Source organism: Miniopterus natalensis, chromosome 3 (genome assembly GCF_054644295.1).
Source record: "Miniopterus natalensis isolate mMinNat1 chromosome 3, mMinNat1.hap1, whole genome shotgun sequence".
Taxonomy (NCBI): Eukaryota; Metazoa; Chordata; class Mammalia; order Chiroptera; family Miniopteridae; genus Miniopterus; species Miniopterus natalensis.
In genome coordinates, this window is record NC_142083.1 from 97,833,655 (window position 1) to 97,853,260 (window position 19,606).

The window sequence follows — 19,606 nt, forward strand, 5'->3', positions numbered from 1 at the left end:
ATATTCCCATTATTTTAAAACAATTATCACCTTTAGATGTTTATCTTTTCACTCTCCTCCATGAAAGCTGATGACATCTGTGTATTTTCACTTCTCCCCACCCGTGCCCAAATGTAGTTCCTGCACTACTGTGAGGCCTCTGCCTGAGGATGTCCCAGTGACTGTACCTGCCCAGCCCTGGATTAAAGCTCCTTATCTCCCCCCCATGTCCAGCAGCCTGCCCCACTCCCTGGCCCACCTCCCCCCATGTGTCACCCCTCCCCACGGCGCCCGTCCCATGTGGGGACAGAAGGAAGTGAGCACGCAGCACGCCCGCTGTTGGATTGGTTGCTATTTCTCCCGTTCCACGGGGCCCAACCCGGCCCAGGGTGGGGGTGGGGGCTCTGGGGACAGGACATGCAGGGCTGGGGAGAGAGGGCAGAATTTTCCTGTTTTATCCATTTGCAACTTGGTCACCAATAGAGAGAAATGGGTCTCTGAGGGCTAACAGGAGAGGGTGGCCTGGCTCTGGGCCCCCAGCCAGGCCCTAAGAGTCCTGTCCCCTCTGGAGAGGAGAGGAAAAGAGCTCTAGAAACCAATGGAGAAACAGAAGGGGCAGGGGCTCATGTCAGCAAACACAGCTACATCACGTGACACGCCAGCGACACGGAAACACACGCCAACGCACACGGCTGCACAGCGGGCAGGGGGTAGAAGGGAGCCGGGGGGGGCCACCATCTTGTCCTTTGCGGGGCAGGCTGGGGGGCAGGGTGAATGCATAGAACACATCATGTACACACGCTCAAGGCGTGGCAAGAGCGTGCGTCGACCCACAGGCACATGGGATGGACACGCGCAGTGTGCTTCGTGAGGCAGAGCTAGGGTTAAAGGGGAGGGGAAGCAGCGAGCCCTGGCCAGGCCCGGGACCACCCACAGGGCACACATGGTTGTAGGTGTGGGAGGGTTCGCAGCACACACTCCTCCAAGACCACGCAAGTCTTAAGACACTAGCCCCCAGACAACATTCTAGGACACATACAGACACAGCAGCCAACAAGCAACACATCATATGATGTGTGGGACTTGTGGAAGGTGAGGCACAGCAGACCCTCTGGGGTCCTCTGGTCTGCCGCCCAGAGATGGGCAGCCATGCGCCTACTATCACTCAAGGAGACAGCAGCCTCACTACAGCCATGGCTCCACCCTTCTCCTTGTGGTCCGGGGAATTTGGGAAACATCTGGGCTGGAAGGGTGTCCTGGCTGGGTAACCGGAAGGAAAATGGGGGAGGGGTGGGAAATTGCTGGGGCCTGCTTTGACATCCCCGAAGAAGTCTGAGAAGGGAGCAGGAGGGCTGCAGTCAGACACAGGGGCAAACTTCCCGTCCTGCTAAAGGGCATTCTGGGAATGGACAGGCAGGTGCCCCTCTTCAAGACAGCCCACCTTGGAGTTTACACATATTGGCCACACACAAGTAGAGCCCAAACAGCCAGGTAAGGAAGAGGCTGGCTTCTGAGCTGGGGTGAGGGTGGGTAGGGCATTGTGTTCCAGGTCACATTTACAGTCTCACACACACACGCACACACGCACACGCTTCACATGAAGTGGAACCCTGGAAAATGATCTGCACACAACCCTGAGTCCTTTACCCTGTGCACATGTATGCCCACCCCCAGGGCAGGACACATTCCTGTACTAGTGTGTTCAGTCCTGTATATGTGGGTCCATGTTCCTCAGCTACAGAGTGCGGGAGCCTTCCAACATTGTCATTTGCTCATGTACCTCCCATCTGCCACCAAACGCATGAACCCACCTGTGCATATGCTGCCTACACAAGGGAGGAGCTAGCCCTTTCCTCACCATCAGATCCAGGCCTGTGTTCCACCCTCAATCTCACCCTGGTCAGGAAGCAGCTATTGCAGACATTTCAGCAAATGAGTCCAGGGGATGGATCCTGGGACTTAGCCCACCCTGAGTGGCTGCTGCCACACTGGCCACTCCAGTGCACCTGCAACAGACAGTTCCCCAAACCCAAGGTCCCTGAGACAGAGCCCAGAGCATCAAATGGGGTAATGGGGACAAATATTGGCCTCTCCCAGTTCTGAGGTAAGTGTGTAGAAGGTAGGAATGCTCTCTCATTTCCTAGCTGTCTGGGGCAGCCCTCAACATTGGCCTCATCAATAACATTCTCACACTAGCCTTCCAGGAGGCCCAATCCCATTCATGTGCAAATGGGAGTGGGCCTGTATGGGCACCATGCCCAAGTCAGCATGCATGTGTACTACAGTGTGTATGTGTGTGCCTGGGTGTGGCCACCTACACGAGGCCTCCTGAGCTTTGGCATGTGTGAGCACATGGGTGTCCCAGCTCTCATGGGTGCAGGCCTATCCTATGGCAGGGACACAGGGGAAGAGAAGCGTCTGGGATGTGTGCTCAGGGCTCTGACCAACAGGGCAGGAAGCGTCAGTTGCACAATGTTGATGTTGCAGTGTGTGGCCATATCAGATACTGGGCAGCAGATCTGGGGAGAGAGGGAGGGGCAAGTCAATCTGCATAGACAAATCTGGATGGGGCAGGAGTCCTTAAAGAGAAACACGTGTGCATATAACAAACGGGGACAGAAACACACTATGGAGAAAGCCTTTGTACAAGTACACACACATGCTCACACACACAGTCTAGACAGCACAGAAGTACAGATTCCTGTGCCCACCCAAACAGGTATCCAGTGCACAGCATGGGCGGCTCTGTCTGAAGAGACCTACCAGCACTTCAGGCAAATCCTGAGACACACATGTGCTTCTCACGTTACTTGCTGGGGGCAGTGTACATGTATATACAAGCCAAACTAGGTTATTTGTACATTTATGCTTCCACTCACATTGGCTCAACTCCAAGGCTCACAACACACACATTCTTCCCCGGGAACCACGCCTGGGGTGACTAAGTCAGGAAGATCTGCTCCACATCACGCTGGGTGCCTGCCATGGCCTGTGAACTTGGGCCTACCTGGATCCTCTGGGATGAGCATCTGTACACTCACAACCCACCCCATTTGTAGCAAATGTGGGGGACGGGGTGTCAGTGGAAGTGCTATTGCATTAGATTCAAACACTCAAACACAAAAGTCCATGTACACAAATTATGTGTCCACAAATCTGTGGGCACACGCGCGCGCACACACACACACACACACCTATTCACAGAAGACAGAGGGGCTTGGTGGGCTGCTGTGTTATACCCGGCCATAGTCTACACAACATCCAAGCCAAGGGCAAAAGCTCAGACAACACACAGATATGAGGGAGGCAAGAAGGGTGATGTGATGCTTCTACACACATCTCTGAGTACACGCACACACGCTGGGGTGCCCACCCGTCTCGAGCATGTGCCGGGGCATGCATGTTGGTGTGCATGTGTAATCACGCCTGCTGCTATTTACGTGGAGGGGTGGGGGTGGTCCATGGCGCGGTGAGGTCCAGGGACTCTAGGGTCTGATGGGGGGTAGAGGGGAGGGCTGCCTGGGTCTGTCTTGGGGGTGAGCCTGGAGCAGGGGATGGAGTGAAAGGGGTAGTGGGGGTATTGCTCCCAATGTGGTGAGGAAAGGGTCTGGGGGAGATAGGGTTGGGGGGGCCTACAAGCCCAGCGTCCCCCCAATGGATGACGCCAAGACCACCCCCAGCACCACACAGCAAATGATGATCATGATTTTCTTCTGTAGGCAGAAAGGGCAATGGGACAGAAGGACAGACAGACAGATTGAGAGAGAGAAACAGAAAGAAGGGGAAGGAGGGTGCAAGGAAAAAGAAGAGGGGAGAGAAAACAGAGAAAGGAGAGGTCAGAGCCAGAGATAAGGTCTTTCGGGGGATTTCATCACTCGCCTCAGCCCTGGCCGGAGCCCCGCCCCGCCCACCCAGCTCCAGCCTCCTGCCCACAGGCCCTGCTCTGCCCCAGCTCACCCTCCGGGCCTTGCTCTGATATCTCACAGCTTTCTTCGTGTCGGACACGGCTCGCTCCACATAGTCCACGGAATGTTCCACGTTGTACTCGATGCGGTCAATCATCTCGCCCTGCAGAGGGGATGTGCACGGGGAGGGGTGGGGCTGGGCTGGAAGAGGAAACCCCAGGGAGCTGGGGGAGGCTTCCAGGTGGTGTGGCAGAGGGCAGAGGCAGTACCTGGCTCTCCACGAGCATGGCCATGTCCACAAACATGTCGTGCAGCTCGCGGATGCTGGTTTCCAGTTTGATGATCTCGTTGTGCCTCGTCTCGATCTCATTCAGTGCCTGCTTTGTCATCTGCGAGTCCATCTTGATCTAGGGCGATGGGGGAGGGGCTGCTGAAGACCACCTTTCACTCCCATGAGAGCTCAGAGTCTGCAGCCAGAGCATCTGGGTTCAAATCTGGCTGTCATTCACTAGCTGTAACCGTGGGCAAATTATTTAACCTCTCTCGGCTTCAGTTTCCCCGCTCCCTGTTCAGAACACGTGGATAAACAATAGTGCCCACCTCATGGTTGCTGTGAAGATTAAATAAGTTAATATGTGTACATTGACCAGAATAGTACCTGGCATACAGGAAGCACTAAGGACAGGTTTGTTAAATTACAAGAAGTAACACTTGTCCCCGGCCAGCATGGCTCAGTGGTTGAGCATCGACCTATGATCCAGGAGATCGCAGTTCGAGTCCCGGTCAGGGCACGTGCCGGGGTTTCAGGCAAGATCCCCAGTGAGGGGCGTGCAGGAGGCAGCTGATCAATAACTCTCTCATCATTGATGTTTTTATCTCTCTCTCTCCCTCTCCCTTCTTCTCTCTGAAATCAATAAAGACGTATTTTGGGGGGGAAAAGAAGTAGCACTTGTCCCAGCTCACCACCTTAGCCCAGGGCCGCCTCTATCACACAAGCCCCAGGAAGGGAGACAGGGGTCCAGGGCCCCCACCAGTATGTGGGGCCCCCGTCTGGTCAAAAACAGATAGGGAAATGGAAGAAGACACAGCAGAGAGAGAGAGAGAGAGAGAGAGAGTAGCAAGCAGAGGAGGCCCACATGAGAAGGCAGGGTGCCTATAATTCCCCTGGAGCCCCCATGACACGAGATGGGGGAGAAATAATAAAGGAGTGCACTGCAGCTTCAAGAACCAGTGGAAGAGGGACTCCAACCCACAATTAGATACACCTCCCCACAAATGCCTGACCTGAGCCAGGCCACTCACTTCCCAGAGCTCTCACTGTTTAGACCACATCAAGACACTCCTTTGCTCTAAAACCCACCAGGGCTCCCCACTACCCACAGGCTACACACCTTTATCTTAGCAGTCAAGGCCCAGGCTCCTTTTCTGCCCTCATCTCCTGCATATCCTATAAGAGCCAAAATCATCCAATGGCTGTTTGGCAAGTGGTCCACTCTCCCTGTCTTTGTACAGTCTGTTCCGTTTGTCCATTGTCCTTTGCCCATCTCCCCATGTTCAAAGGCTCGTCTCTTAAGGCCCATCTCAATGCCACTTCCCAGTAAGCCTCCCTGACTGTAGAAGTTAACTACTACCACAGGGCATGTCTGCATCTTGCTCAGCCCTCAAACAAGGTACCAACCGCCCTGCATTGTAATGGGGGGTTAACTGGCAGGGATAGCCCTGCCTCCTTAGAACCACTCGCCAGGCTTCCCTCCATTCTCAGACAAACAGCCTGGGCAGAGCTGTTTTGGAGAGCTCCAGGCTAACTGCCCGCAATCAATTTGCTTAAAGCTAATTTAACAAAGACCAATTACCTAAGTAACAACATGCTAGGAAGCACTGAACATGCTTTGATCCTGGTCTAGAAACCTTAACCAGAGCCATTCTGCTACCAGAAGCATAAACAGACAGAACTGGGCAGGCCAGGGTAAAATTTAACAAAGAGAAAGAATACAGCTGAGGGAAGCCCCTCCATTCACATGTAAGATGACAAGGGCAGGACAGTGTGCAAAATTAAAACAGGGTTTTTAAAAATCTTCAAAAGATAGGCAAAGCAGTCACTGGGTGAAATAACCTGCATCAGGGGGGAGCTGTCTCTCAGTACTGAAGGGTCCTGGCCTGGACCTAGACTGTGGATTCAAACACTGGCTCTGCCTCCAGCTGTATGACCTCAGCAAGTTATTCAACCTCTTGGGCATGGTTTTCTCATCTGTGAAACGTGTTTCCCTCAGAGGGTTGTGGCGAGGATCAAATGAGGTTAGTAGGTAGATGTAAATATGTAAAGTGCTTCAAACGGTGCCTGGCACACGACTGTTTGCCATTTTGACGGGGGTGCCTTCCTGCTGGGTGCCATGGAATTCCCCAGTTCCAGGCCCAGGCTTTCCGATGCCGGTTACTCCAGGGTGGACTTAGGACCTTGACTTAGGTTAACCTCAGTTTGGGGAGGAGAGGCAACTGCTTTGCAAAACAGACCGCACCCCCGCCCGAGGCTCACATCATCGGTGAAGATGGCCAGCTTCCCGCTCTCCAGCATGTCCTCCAGCTCCTCGTTGGTTGTGGTCCTCCCGGCTGTGGGGAGGAAGGGCTCCATGGGGGTGGGCCAGCCCGGGCTGCGCTGGGGGGGGCAGGGACCCGGGAGCCCACCCTTCCCCGGGCCCTGGGCCAGCGTCCCCCCCGCGGAGGAGGGGCCTGGAAGGAGGCTCGGGGGCCTGGGGAGTGTGGAGGGGGCGCACGCACTGATCTCCAGCTGCCGCTGGATCCGGTCCTTGCAGCGGTCCCGGTACTTGGACTGGGTCGCGTTATATTCAGTCATTACTTCCACGAACTTCCTGGAGAGTGTGGAATGCTGGGGTGGGGGTACACCCATCAGGAGGCAGGGGGCAGAGACCACAGGGGTGAGGCGTTAGTGCCGGGGTGGTGTGGAGAGGAGGAGTGATCGCGCCCCATTCCAATCCCTCCAGTCTCCCTACTCTACGCCCAAACCAGCCGCGGCCCGGGCGAGGGCAGGGAGCCCCGCCCCCGGCCTCTGCCGGAGCCCCGCCCCGTCGGAGCCCCGCCCCCGCCGGAGCCCCGCCCCCGGCCCGCCCTGAGCTCCGCCTCCCCGCCCCGGGCCCGACTCCGCGGGCTCCGTCCAGGTCCCGCCCCCCGGGCGCCACCTCCCACCTGGGTCTTGCGGATGCGCAGGTCCGCGGAGGAACGGTTCAGCCCCTCCTCCTGCTCGATGCTTTGCTCGATCGCTGCGGGAGAGAGGATGCAGTGACGGGCCGCAGACCCGGGGCGTGTGGGGCGGGGGTCCGGGACGCATGAAGGGCCGACACCCCGAGGCAGGCCCCAGGCCTGTGAAGAGATGTCACACCCGTGGCGAAGGCAGACAGTAAAGGATCCAGGGTGAGGGGCAGGGGGCCGAAAAGTAAAGGGACAGACGTTTGAGGGGGTCAGAAAGGCAGGTGGGATGGAGACTGAGGGTGGGTGAGTGACCAGACAGAAGGGGACTGTTTGCTCCGTCGGAGGCCTGGGTTCTGAAAGGTCCCATAGCTGTAACTGTGGCCCAGTCCGAGGGAGAGTGGGCCCAGTCGACTGTGAAAGTCCCCGGTATGCAGGGAACTCCACCTGCTGCATCCTCTGGAAAGGGGCAGGAACCCACCCTGGAATTTTTCTGGTGGGAGGCAGGCATCTCCAGGTGGGTCAGGTTCCAGTGGCCGCCATTTCCTTGGAAAATTCTATACTGGATGGATGTTCCAACAGAGTAATTAGCTCTCCCCCTGCCCCGCAAGGTGATCCCTGTCCCGGGAATTCCCACTTCTAAAGGATGTTTTGGAAAAGCGCACAGATCAACTGCTTCTGGATCATGCACTCCTGACACTTACTCAGATTTTCTAAAAAAGAGCTTGTGGTAAGATCTACTGTGCTCGGAAAATGCAGCAGGGATGAATCACCACCAGGTCCTCTCAGACCCGGAAGGGCCTCCAGGCCGTTCCTGAGAACATCAGTTCTCTGTTCTGCTGGCAGCAGGGGAGGTAGGGGCTGGACGACACCCCGACACTCCCTGCCAGCAATGCGGGACAGTGACTGAGTGACAGCTTTGGCCCAGCTGCTACAGGAAAAGCACAGGAACACACACCCAGGGATGTCCGAATCTCTGGCCCAGACTCATATCCTATTGTCAGACTTGGGACTGGGGCCTAGGCCTGGACGAAGGGGTCCTTTACTTTATGTTCTCACTGACTTCTTACAGCAATCCTGGGAGTTCAATGATATTAGTCCATGTTTCAGGCTGGAAACTCAGGTTCGAATGGGTAAAAGGACTCAGTCACACACAAAACCTGAGCTCAGGCCACCACGTAGCTGGAGGAAGACAGAGAAGAGAATCTTCTCTCTTTTTCTGGAGGTCTGGAGGATCAGCTTCTCTAAGCCACTGCCACTTTTCCTAGTTTCTTTTTTTTTTTTTTAAATCCTCACCCGAGGATATTTTTTCCATTGTTTTTCAGAGAGAGTGGAAGGGGAAGAGAGAAAGAGAAAGAAACATCGATGTGAGAGAGACACATCGACTGGTTACCTCCCGCACACGCCCCGACTGGGGCCAGGGATTGAGCCTGCAACCAAGGTACGTGCCCTTGGCTGGAATTGAACCTGGGACCCTTCAGTCCGCAGGCCGACGCTCTAACCACTGAGCAAACCAGCCAGGGCTCTTTCCAGTTTCTTGATCTATTCCTGAACCCCTAACCCACGGAGCCCTCCTCATGGTCTATCAGAGAGACTATCAAGGTCAGAGCTTGATGGGCCCAAGAAATCACTGAGCCAGGGATTTTTAAACTGTGTTCCATGGAACCCTGGTTCTGAGAAGGAACTTGATGGGAGTGAAGGGGAAGCCCTGGGCCTTCCAGCCCCACCCAATTCAGCCAGAACAAACTGACTTTTATGTGCTGTATATACTGGAGTTCTTTGTAAGATTTCATTTGGGAAAGAAAGAATTTTGGTACCAAAAAAACAAAAAAAACAGCTCTGAAATTGCTTGGTTTTCTTACTGTACTGAAGCGGAAGCTGAGGGTAGGGTACTTGTCCAGAATGAGTGATGATATAAGTTGGGCTCCTTCTGCCTGGATTTGTACTTAATGTGCTCCCAGTTTAGGTCATTTTCCTTTCCAGCACACTCTCCTGAGTTGCAAAAGGTTTGTTTTTACAGATTAGCACTGGAGGCTAACACATGGCCTCCTGTGAAGTCCAGGAGGGCATCAAGTCTCTCTCCTCATCTCCCTGGACCAAGGTCAGAGCACGCAGGCCCAGGCATCTGACATGGTTCCTTTTCCCCAAAGCCCAGCAATGTGGCTCGGACAGAGTAGGTGCTTGGCAAATGTTTTCTGCTGCTGAATTACCATGAGCATACAAATTAGCGTTACGGTAACACTGCTATTCCCCTGGCACCAGCAGACAAGGAGGTTCCCAACCCACAGTGCTTTGGGGGAAGGTGGTTATTACCAGCACCCAAGTCCTTAAATTAGAGTGAATACATGAGCATTTGGCAAGTCCCTCCTGAGAGCTTGCCAGCCCTGATGTCAGCCACACAGTCCAATCTGTCCTGAGCTGAGGATACCAATTCAGAAGCATTTGCTGACCCCACCTACTGGGTGCTTAGCACTATGCCTGGCACCTGTTATGGAGAAATGAGGCCTTAATGAAACTAAAGCCACTTGGGAGACTATATTTTTCTGATGGACCTTCATGCTGACGGAACCAGCAGAGCTCATATACAATTTGGGCAGACAGTCTCCTCTCCCTCATTTCCCTGTTGTGTCTCTTTCTCCAAAGAACCGGGGGCAAGGAGGGAAACTGGGGCTTTGTGCTTTTTCTCATTGTTTAAGAATCTGGCTCCTAGAAGTTCGCAGACATTCCTGATAGAAAGGCCTGTTTGGTTCACTGGAAGGCAGAGGGCTCTTTTTCTCCTTAGTCAGGGAATTGCAATCCTCACCTTTCAATTTGGACCGAACCTTGTTGGCCGTCTTCTTGATGTCTGCAGTGAGGTCCTCCAGCTCCTGTTTGGTCTCTGAGGAGGGGGCCAGGGTGAGTAAGAAGTCTGGGTGGACCCCAGGCCCCAGCCCACAGCCACTCCGCAACAGCACTCACTCTCATCCGGGTTGGGGGCAGCCAGGATGGCGCTATGCTGTTTTTTCACTTGTTCCACATCCTCCGACAGCTTCTCGATGCAGCCCCGGATCTCTTCCACCTGGGGCAGCAAATTGGCTATACCCAGCCAAGTCTTCAGGCCAGACAAGGGCATCCACGGGGCTCACTCAGGGTTCAGGGAAATCGGCCAGACCCGGAGGGACTGGTAAAAGGCCAAGAGGTGTGGAAGTGGGGGCCAGGTTCTGGGTCTGGGGTACTGGAGGCTCAGTTACCTGTTCAAAGAACTCATCCATGAAGTGGTCCCGGTCCACATGGACCACCTCCTCCTCATCATCGCTGTCTTTCGCCTGGGAGGCAAAGAAAGATGGAGACCATGAGCAGCCCCGCCCTTGTCCTGCTGCTCCCCGCTCCAGGCTCAGAGCAGGGGTCTTGGGAGGGTCATAGGCAGGGTGTACGGCCAGGGCCCCAGGCAGTCAGGGTGAACATGGGCTATTGGGTGGAACAGCATATGGGAGGCCAGGTAGGTGATGGGGAATTAGCAAAAGGTGCCTTCTTGGGGGTGGATGTGGCCCTGTGAATGGTCACCCTGGAGACAGGTGGTGCTCAGGACACCTGCTATTAACCAACCAGTATGGAAGTATTTCAGTACAGTAACCACCAGCTAAATGTCACCCTTGCAATACTTGGCTCTGGGCTCCGAGAAGGGGTCTGGAATGGAGTCCCAGGAGCCTGACCCTCTCCGCCATCCCCCAGCCACCCAGGCCCAGGCCTAGCTGTGCTCCCTTCCTCTTCCCCTCCAGTCACGTCCCCTGTGCAAGGTCAATTCACTGCCAGCTGCAGGCAGCGCCGGCTGAGCAAGCAGTCAGGCCCAGTGAGGGCTGGAGGAGACAAGCAGCACCCCCGACCTCCCTCGCTCCTTGTGTCTTCCTCCTCCTGCCCACCCACAGCCCCTCAGCCTGCCTGCCCCGTTGCCCCCACTGACTCCGACTCTCCTCGATGTATTCACTTGCTTTCACCCAGCCTCTTCCAACTTCACACCCACCTACTCTCACTTGCTTGGATTTCCTAGTTGCAACCTGCAGCTGCTCAGCCCTCCACCCCCAGGGCTCAGAGACACAAAGGGATTTATCCACCCACACCTCCACGGAGAGACAGACCAGTGATACAGACAGAAGGGCTGACACACAAGGCACACAGAGAGACAGACCCACTGACATCCACTCGGAGACACACTGACATGCTGATGTTCACCCGCACACAGGCCCACAGCAGTGCTGCATGCTGATACGTGTGGACCCAGCGGGTCAGCCGCACCCCCAGGGGCACTCGGGAGGGCCCTCTGAGCCTGTTCTCCCAGCCTTTCAGAGCCTCAGGTCTGCACACTCGCTGAGAGCTGGGAAAAAGGAGAGGGGGCAGGGAGGGCTCCCCAGTGCTACACACTCCTGACTCAAGACTTCTCTGCTTGGGACAGAAGTCTGAGCACAAAAGCTGAAACCTTCAAGCGTAATTACATCTGGAGCCCTAATCAGCCCCAATGGAAACTTAAACGGAATTCACCCTGATTTCCAGAAAGAACCTAAAAAAACTCAGAATTTAAGTACTAGAGCCTGAATGAAATCAAAACAGGATCCAAAAATCTAAAGAGAAAAGCTCACATGGAACCTCAATAAGGTCCAAGTAGATCACAGACAGGACCTAGCAGAAACCAGACAGGCTCAGACCGAACCAGACTCGGCACAGACAGATCCCAGACAGCTCAGATCGAACACAGACACAGAGCCAGATGGGACCTAAATGCAACCTAGACATCCAGGTGAACTCGCAATCAGCAGAGCCCCGACAGCACTGGAAAGAACCCGCAAGCCCAGAGAAGACTCAGCCGGACACTCTCGAAGCCACCCCAGCTTCGTGCCCTCAAAACCCCAGGAATCCTCCCCACAGACACTGGGCCCCACACCACATCAAAAAGTGTGTTCAGCACTTACATTTAATTTCCAGACAATCTCAAAAATCCACCGGGAAAGGGGGGCTCCTCCATCTCTGCCCACAGCTGCCCCAGAAGTAGGGGTGGCACCAGGTAGGGCTTGGGGACTCTGATGGGACTTCTGGCTTCTCAAGCCTCTACCTGACCTGGGACCACCCCGATAGACCTTGGCCCTTAGAGACTCTGAGATGCTCTGTCCTCAAAAAACCAGCTGCCCCATGAGAACTCCTTCCCCTGGCACCAAAACCTAGTCCTCTGTCCCTTCTCTGCCTTCAAGCACTCAACTCAGCCCAGCTACCCACGGGGCATGAGGTCTCTCACTTTCCTGTTCTGTCTCTTACCCTTCCCCATGCTGACTTTCGACGTCCTGAAGTCTAATTTCTGTCTCTCCTGTTGTTCCCAGAGCCAGTTCCTTAGATTCTGCCCTGAGGCATGCTATCTGCCTATCTCCCTGCCCTTGAGACAGGAAAAAAAGGTAAAGGACCCAAGTCTGACCTATTTGGTATAATAATTACAGAGAGCTGAGCGTTAACAATCCTCTACAGTTCACAAACACTTGCATCTATAATCCCTTTTGATCCTCTCCACCAGAGCCATGCTGAGAGAGGAGAGGCAGATGTCATTGTCCCCATTTCACAGATGAGGGAACAGGAGGTCAGAGGGGAAAAAGGAAAGTGACTTTCCTGAGGGCACCCAAGCTGAAATCACAGGCATCTAAGCAGGGCCTTCCCCACAGCCCCTGCTAAGGCTGGAGACTAGGCCACCTCGTTCCAGCAACTCTGCCGCCAGTTATTTTCCCCCTCAGGTAGCTCCTGCTAAGGCCCAATCTGGGTGAGGCTCTGCCCTGAAGTCCCGGCAAAATATTATCATTTAACAGCACCTTTACACAGACCTTACGCTCTTGTTATCTCTTTTAAGCTTCATTAAAACTCTCTGAGGACCACTGACCAACATCACTATAATTATGGCAAACATTTACATAGCATGGATACCATTCTACGCACTCCATTTATCCATATATTTATCCATTTACTTCTTTTTAAAAATGTTTTATTGGTTTTCGAAAGAGGGGAAGGGAGAGAGAAAAACACTGATGTGAGACAGAAGCATCCATCGCTGCCTCCCGTATGCACCCTGACTGGGGATCGAACACGCAACCTAGGTATGTGCCCTGATGGGGATTCGAACTAGCAACCTTTCAGTGCATGGGACGACACTCCAACCAACCGAGTCACACCAGCCAGGGTTATCCATTTAATTCTTATACATAACCCCTGAGGTAGATATTATCATAGCCCCCTTTTATAGATGGGGAAACAGACATAAGAGGCTAAGGAACTTGCCCAAGTCAGGAGCTAAAAGGCCACATGACTTCTCCCCTCTGAGCCTCAGCCTCTGCATTTACTGAATAGCAATAATGTCTACCCCACATGGTGGGCAGGAGGGCAGTGAAAGCAGTCAGGAAAACTGCTTCATGCTGCCAGGGAGAGAACGAATGCTCAGTGGGGGTTGGCTACTACCCCTTCCCCTCCCAGGTTACAGATGATTAAACATGCTCAGAGAAGTTACTTGACCTGTCTAAGGCTTCACAGCAAAAAAGGCCAAAGGTGGGAGCTGAACTGCTCGGTGCTAAATCCCAGGCTCTTTCCCCTCCTTCTGTTCCTACCTGGCCCCAAAGAGTCTGTGCTGCTGTGTCCTCACTACTGCTAAACTCCTGTGGCCAGTACAGAAAAGCATAAGAGGTGCGTGGGTGCAGGAAGAGCTCACACAAGAAGCCAGGCATTCTAGCCTCCACATGACTTGCTGTGTGACCCTAGGAGAATCTCAGCCCCTCTCTGGGCTCCAGTTCAGCTGTGAAATGGGTGGGCCCGCACATGTGCTCACCCCTCCCTGCTCTGAGGTGTACCTGTTTAACAGTAAGCACAGCCTGTTTCTGGAAGTTGGCCAGCCTAAAGGAGAGGCTGTGGGCAAATGAGAGTACCTAGGAAAAGTTGATCAAATGTGCCCGATCCACTTTACGGACAATTCATGCCTTCATGAGCAAAATGAAGAAATAAGAATACATACATCTAGCCCTGGCTGGTGTAGCTCAGTTGGTTGGAACGTCCTCCCATGCACCAAACAGTCACCGGTTCGATTCCGGTCAGGGCACATGCCCGGGTTTCGGGCTCAATCCCCAGTAGGGGGCGTGCCGGAGGCAGCTGAACAATGACTCTCTCATCATTGATGTTTCTATCTCTCCCTCTCCCTTCCTCTCTCAGAAATCAATAGATATATTTAAATGAATGAATTAATTAAATAAATAGTATGTCTTGCCCTGGCCTGTGTGGTTCAGTGGTTAGAGCATCAACATACCATCAAAGGGTCTTGGGTTTGATTCCAGTGAAGGGCACGTACCTAGGCTGCAGGTTCGATCCCCAGCCCTGGTCGAATGTGGGAAGCATGTGGGAAGCACAATTGATGTGTCTCTCTCACATCACTGTTTTTCCTTCTCTCCTTCCACTCCCTCTCTCCCACTCTCTAAAAATCAATGGATCCCAGCCGGCGTGGCTCAGTGGTTGAGCGCTGACCCACGAACCAGGAGGTCAAGGTTCAATTCCCTGTCAAGGCGCATACCTGGGTTTCGGGCTTGATCCTCAGTAGTGGGTGTGCAGGAGGCAGCTGACCAATGATTCTCTCATTGATGTTTCTCTCTCTCTCCCCCTTCCTCTCTCTGAAATCAATAAAAACATATTTTAAAAAAAAGAATTATATACATCTAAACAACACATAAGTACTGATTACCACAAGTTGGGCCCAGTTACAAGTGCTTTGAATTTCTTTTCTTTTTTTTTTAATAATATATCTTTATTGATTTCAGAGAGAGGAAGGGAGAGGGAGAGAGAGAGAGAGAAACATCAGTGATGAGAGAGTCATTGATCGGCTGCCTCCTGCACGCCCCCAACTGGGGATCGAGCCCACAACCAGGACATGTGTCCTGACCGGGAATTGAACTGCGATCTCCTGGATCCTAGGTCGATGCTGAGCTATGCCCAGCCAGGCTGAATTTCTTATTTAATCCTTACAGCCACTCCATGAAGTAGATACTATCCTTATTTCCATTTGACAAATGAGGAAACTGAGGCATGGGGAGATTAAGTAACTTGCCCAAGATTACACAGTTGATGGGGGCCGATAGGGTGGTGCCTGGATTTGAACCCACACACTTTGTTCTTTACCGCTCGACAACCCCTCGAGGGCTTGAGAGGATTAAAGAAGAGAGCAGAGATCCTGGGCACCCCAGGAACTGCCTTGGGAATAGGGGTAATCAGATCCAAGCCTCTAGCTTCAGTCCTTCCCCAGTAGACACCAAGGGCCTTTGTGTGTGTGTCAATGACAGGAGACAACACAGACAGATGTGTAGCTAGAAGAAGGACAGGGACAATGTGAACCAGCAAGTCAGTGACCGAAGAGACAGATGATGAGAGGGTGACTAAAACAGAGGGTGAAAGAGACTGGAATTGGGTGAGAGAAAAGTCACAGTGTGTGTGTGTATGTGTGTGTAAACACACACAGGCCCATGTACACAAACGCGTGCTCACACGTGCTCCTCAGGAGTGCAAGCATCTCTTGGTCTAGCGGCAGCAGCCCATCTCCACTGTATCCCCCCTTCTGTCCATCTGTCCCCCTGACCTGCGCCTCTCGTCCTCCCAGCGAGCAGCCTAGCTTCCCAGCCCCCCCTCTCCGCTCCCCTTCCCTGCCTCACACTCACTCCTCTGCTCCACTGAGTCATTCATTCATCTAAGGACGTATGATCTGTGCCAAGTTCTCTTCCAGGTGCTGCTGAGAAAGGTGGCGAACAAGACAGAAAGAAGGTCCTGCCTCCAAAGAGCTGACATTCCAGCGGAGGGGGACAGACAATGAAAAATGAACAAGACAATTTCAGATTGTGCTAAATAGCAGGAGGGAGAGAGACCAGGAGACGTGAGAGAGGGAAACAAGCACCAGGGGTGGCTCTATACAGGATGGTCAGGGAGGGCCTTTTGGGGGGTTGGCACTTGAGCTAAGTCCTGAAGGAGTCAACTGTGCCACAATCTGGGGACCACAGAATTCAAGGCAGAGGGGAGAGTGTTCCAGGTAGAGCGGATAGCATTCAAAACAGAGGGACCAGCGTTCCGGGCAGAGGGAACAAGTGCAAAGGTCCTCAAAATAAGGGGTGGAACTTGCTGTCTGAACAGCAGAAACAAGCCCAGTGCAGCTGGCTGGTGCCAATTCATCACCAGGGTTCTCTTGGTCTCTGTCCCCTGTTGGACAAACTGGACTACTCTTCCCTTGTTATTTCAGGCCTGCCTCGCTGAAGCACCTCCTGCCTGTCCATACCTGAGTTACACATACGATTCAGTCCCTGCCCTCAAGGCGTAGGACTTGTCCTATAACAGCCCCCATTCCCACCAGGCCTGAGTCAAGCCCTGCTCAGCACAGGCCTCACCTTCCCCCATTTCCCAGTCTCCCCATCTCCTCTGTCTCCTGCCTTCCCACTCCACAGCAGCCTCACAGGCTCTAGTGCTTTCCCTCTCCCACCAGCCTTCTTCTCCCCCTCACTCCCCTTCCTCTTCTCTTGAGCCCCATCCCTGGCCCCAGTCCTTGGATCCTAGGACACCAATCCAGCTGATTAACCCTGACTGCAGGCTCCACTCCAGCCCAGCACCTCGCAGTTCCCAACCAAAGGGGTTTGGTGAACTGGAGACAGGAAACCCTGGTTCGACCCTGGCTCTGCCATTAACAGCTGTGTGATCTTGAGCAAGTCAGATTACCTGTGTGGCCCTCAATTTACTCTAAAATAAATTAGGGTCACATCCTGCCCATCTCAGAGGTTCAAGAGAAATAAGTCAGCTGTGGAAAAACAAACATTCATAAAGCACTGCTGGGCACCAGGCCTTCTTCTAGGTTCTTTTTGCATAGTAACTAATTTTAACCCTTAGGATAACCCTGCTAAGTGTGAATTACTCTGAACTCACACAGGAAAAAAAAACTGAGTATCAGAGAGGTTAACCAACTTATCCATGGTCACACAGGAAGTAGCAAAGCTAGGATCTGAACCCAGACAGTCTGACTCCCAAATCTGTGCCCTCAACTGCTATGTGATAAACATATCTGACAACCCCTTGGGAACTCTAAAGTACTGTTGGAAAGATAATCAGGCCCCCTGGGCTGATATCCCCTCCCACCACTGCCCCCCATCCCCCTCAGCCTCTTACGAGAGCCCTTTCCCAGGCCTCCCACACCCTCTTCAGTTTCTCCTGCTTCCCAGCCTCCTTGCTCTTAACTCTGGCAGGGAGACCCTCAGCACTCCTTACATCTGGCAGCTTCTTTCCTCTCCACCCACCCCCTCCCAAACCTCCAGTTTCCTAGAACTATGACTAACACCAGAGCCATCAACAGCCACCCAGCCCCCTTCACCCCTCCACACCACTTCCCATCTCTTCCACCTGGCCACCCCCAGTAGCCCCCAGCAGACAGGATTCCTCAGCTCTGGGCAGGGTCCCCTGACCCGCTCAGATGAAGGCTCCCCTGCCTACTCCTCCATCCCTACTCCCTCCCTCTCTAATTGTACCACAATGCCACCACCTCACCCCAACCCATGTTCCATTTCTCTGAGTTTTGGAGTCATGGATAGTCTTGGCAGCAGGGGATCTTGGTTCAAATCTGGACTCTTCACTCGCTAGTTGTGTGACCTTGGGCAAATTATTTAACCACTCTGGGCTTTAGTTTCCTCAACTATAAAATGAGGTAGTCTCTCAGTCTATCTACCTTTCCAGGAGGTGGGTGAGCGTCTAAAAGATTATGGATGGCAACCTGCTTTGGATGAAAACTGCATCTTGAGAGAAGGGTAGTTTAGAGCCCTGATGGAGCCAGCCTGCCTGGCTGCCTTTTATAAGCTACGTGACTTCAGTTAAGTTACTTAATCTCTCTGGACCTCAGTTTCCTTATCTATAAAATGGGATAATACTGGTTTCAGCCTCCTAGGGTTTCTGTGACAATCAAAATGAGTTAATATCAAAATGAGTATAAGACACTTAAACAGTGTCTGGCACATAAGCATTGGTTATTTTTATTACTGTTACTTTCCTGATGCCTATTCAGTAAGTTCAATAAAGAAATAAACCTTCACAATTCCCTCCCTGGACCACCAGTTCCTCCTTCCTTCCCACTGGCCATCTCTCCCCAGAGATGGCAATCACTGGCCTCCGGGCCCCTTCCTCTTGTGCCAGTGAACCACCCCCAAATCCAGGGAGCTCTCCAAAGACAGAGCTGTTTAACATCCCCCCCATGTTGACTGAGACTTCTCTTTCAAAGGCCAAAAAAGCAGACATGTGTCAACTTGGCAAACAGGAAACCCACATTCCAGTCTGATCCTGCTGCCCACTTGCTTGGTGACCTTGGGCAAGTTCCTGCCCATCTCTGAACCCTAGTTTCCTGATCTGTCAAATGCAGTAAGTTGGCTGGGACTAGTGCTTTATTAACATACCACCACAAGACGTGAGCACACAGCAGGTTGTCAGCTCTGCCTCCCGGAGCCCCAGGTGATTTCTCCAAATGCCCCAGCATCCTCCCCACCAAAGAAACCATTCTCACCAAGCTCCCACTCCCCAGTCCCTCCAAATGGCAGCCTTCACTGCAGACACCAGTCACCCAAGCACAACTCGCTGCCTGGCCAGACTCCTGGAGCCTGGCCTCTTCAGGCCTGCAGACGGGGCCCACGTCGGCCAGCCCTGACTGTTCAGGGTGCCCCAGTTCCCCCCGCAGAACACAGTCCATGTCATACAACCCAGTTCCGTGGCCCTGCGCCTGGAACCTCCTCCCCTTCTCCTCTGCAACCCCACCTCCAACCTCTGGGGTCACCCCATCTCAGGCCCTGGCTGTCTCCTGAGGCAGCCCCTTCCCTCCTTGTGTCTGAGGTGTCCCTTCCCATGGAGAGCAACACACACGTGTGCACACACACATGCACACTGCATTCACTGCCAGGTGTTGGCATCTCAGTCACAACCTGTGTCCTTCCCCATAGCATCCCCCATCTCTGGGTCCCACTAACAGCATGGCCCAATAACAGCCCCATCCTTCTAATTCCATAAATCTGCCTGGGGCTGCCAGCACCCTCCAATTCCTTCCTGACATTCACTCCTCCCATCCCCAGATTAGACCCCACGGCCCTCCTGGGAATGTGGGGTGTCCAAGGCCCCTGAGACCTCTCCTGCCCCTTGTGTCTCAACAGCTTCTAACCCCTTCCAGCCACTGTCCCCAAAATGCAGGTTCACTGGAGAACATCAGGTGCCTCCAGATATTGTGGTGCCCCTGCCACCAACCTCCAGTCCCATCATCTGCCCCTGCATCCCAGCACCTGCCCCACTCCACCCCCACGCGCAGCCCAAATAGTGGGGTCCCTCCCCCCATTTTCCCCACCCCCAAGCTCACACTCCGCAGCTCCTGAGTCCGATCCTTCATCCTGCGACGGCTCCTCCTCCTCGTCCTCCTGCCTCTGCTGCTCCTACCTCCAGGCTCGGAGCTGGAGGCCTGGGTCTGGGGGCGCGGGGGGCACCGG

The 19,606-nt window shown here is 53.6% G+C and overlaps 1 protein-coding gene across 6 annotated transcripts in view; it reads right to left on the minus strand.

Moving 5' to 3' along the window:
• The window catches only part of STX1B (syntaxin 1B), a 24,906-nt gene extending 5,300 nt beyond the window's left edge, over positions 1-19,606 (minus strand). For 2 of the 6 annotated variants that reach the window (XM_016217660.2, XM_016217664.2), the window contains exons 1-9: positions 19,480-19,605; positions 10,316-10,390; positions 10,044-10,143; positions 9,889-9,963; positions 7,086-7,159; positions 6,660-6,768; positions 6,418-6,491; positions 4,154-4,291; positions 3,937-4,047 (exon numbers count right to left, since the gene is read on the minus strand). In XM_016217660.2, coding sequence (XP_016073146.2) covers positions 3,937-4,047; positions 4,154-4,291; positions 6,418-6,491; positions 6,660-6,768; positions 7,086-7,159; positions 9,889-9,963; positions 10,044-10,143; positions 10,316-10,390; positions 19,480-19,509 — 786 coding nt within the window. In that variant the 5' untranslated portion in view covers positions 19,510-19,605. The other 4 variants (XM_016217662.2, XM_016217661.2, XM_016217663.2 and 1 more) reach the window with 4 other exon arrangements.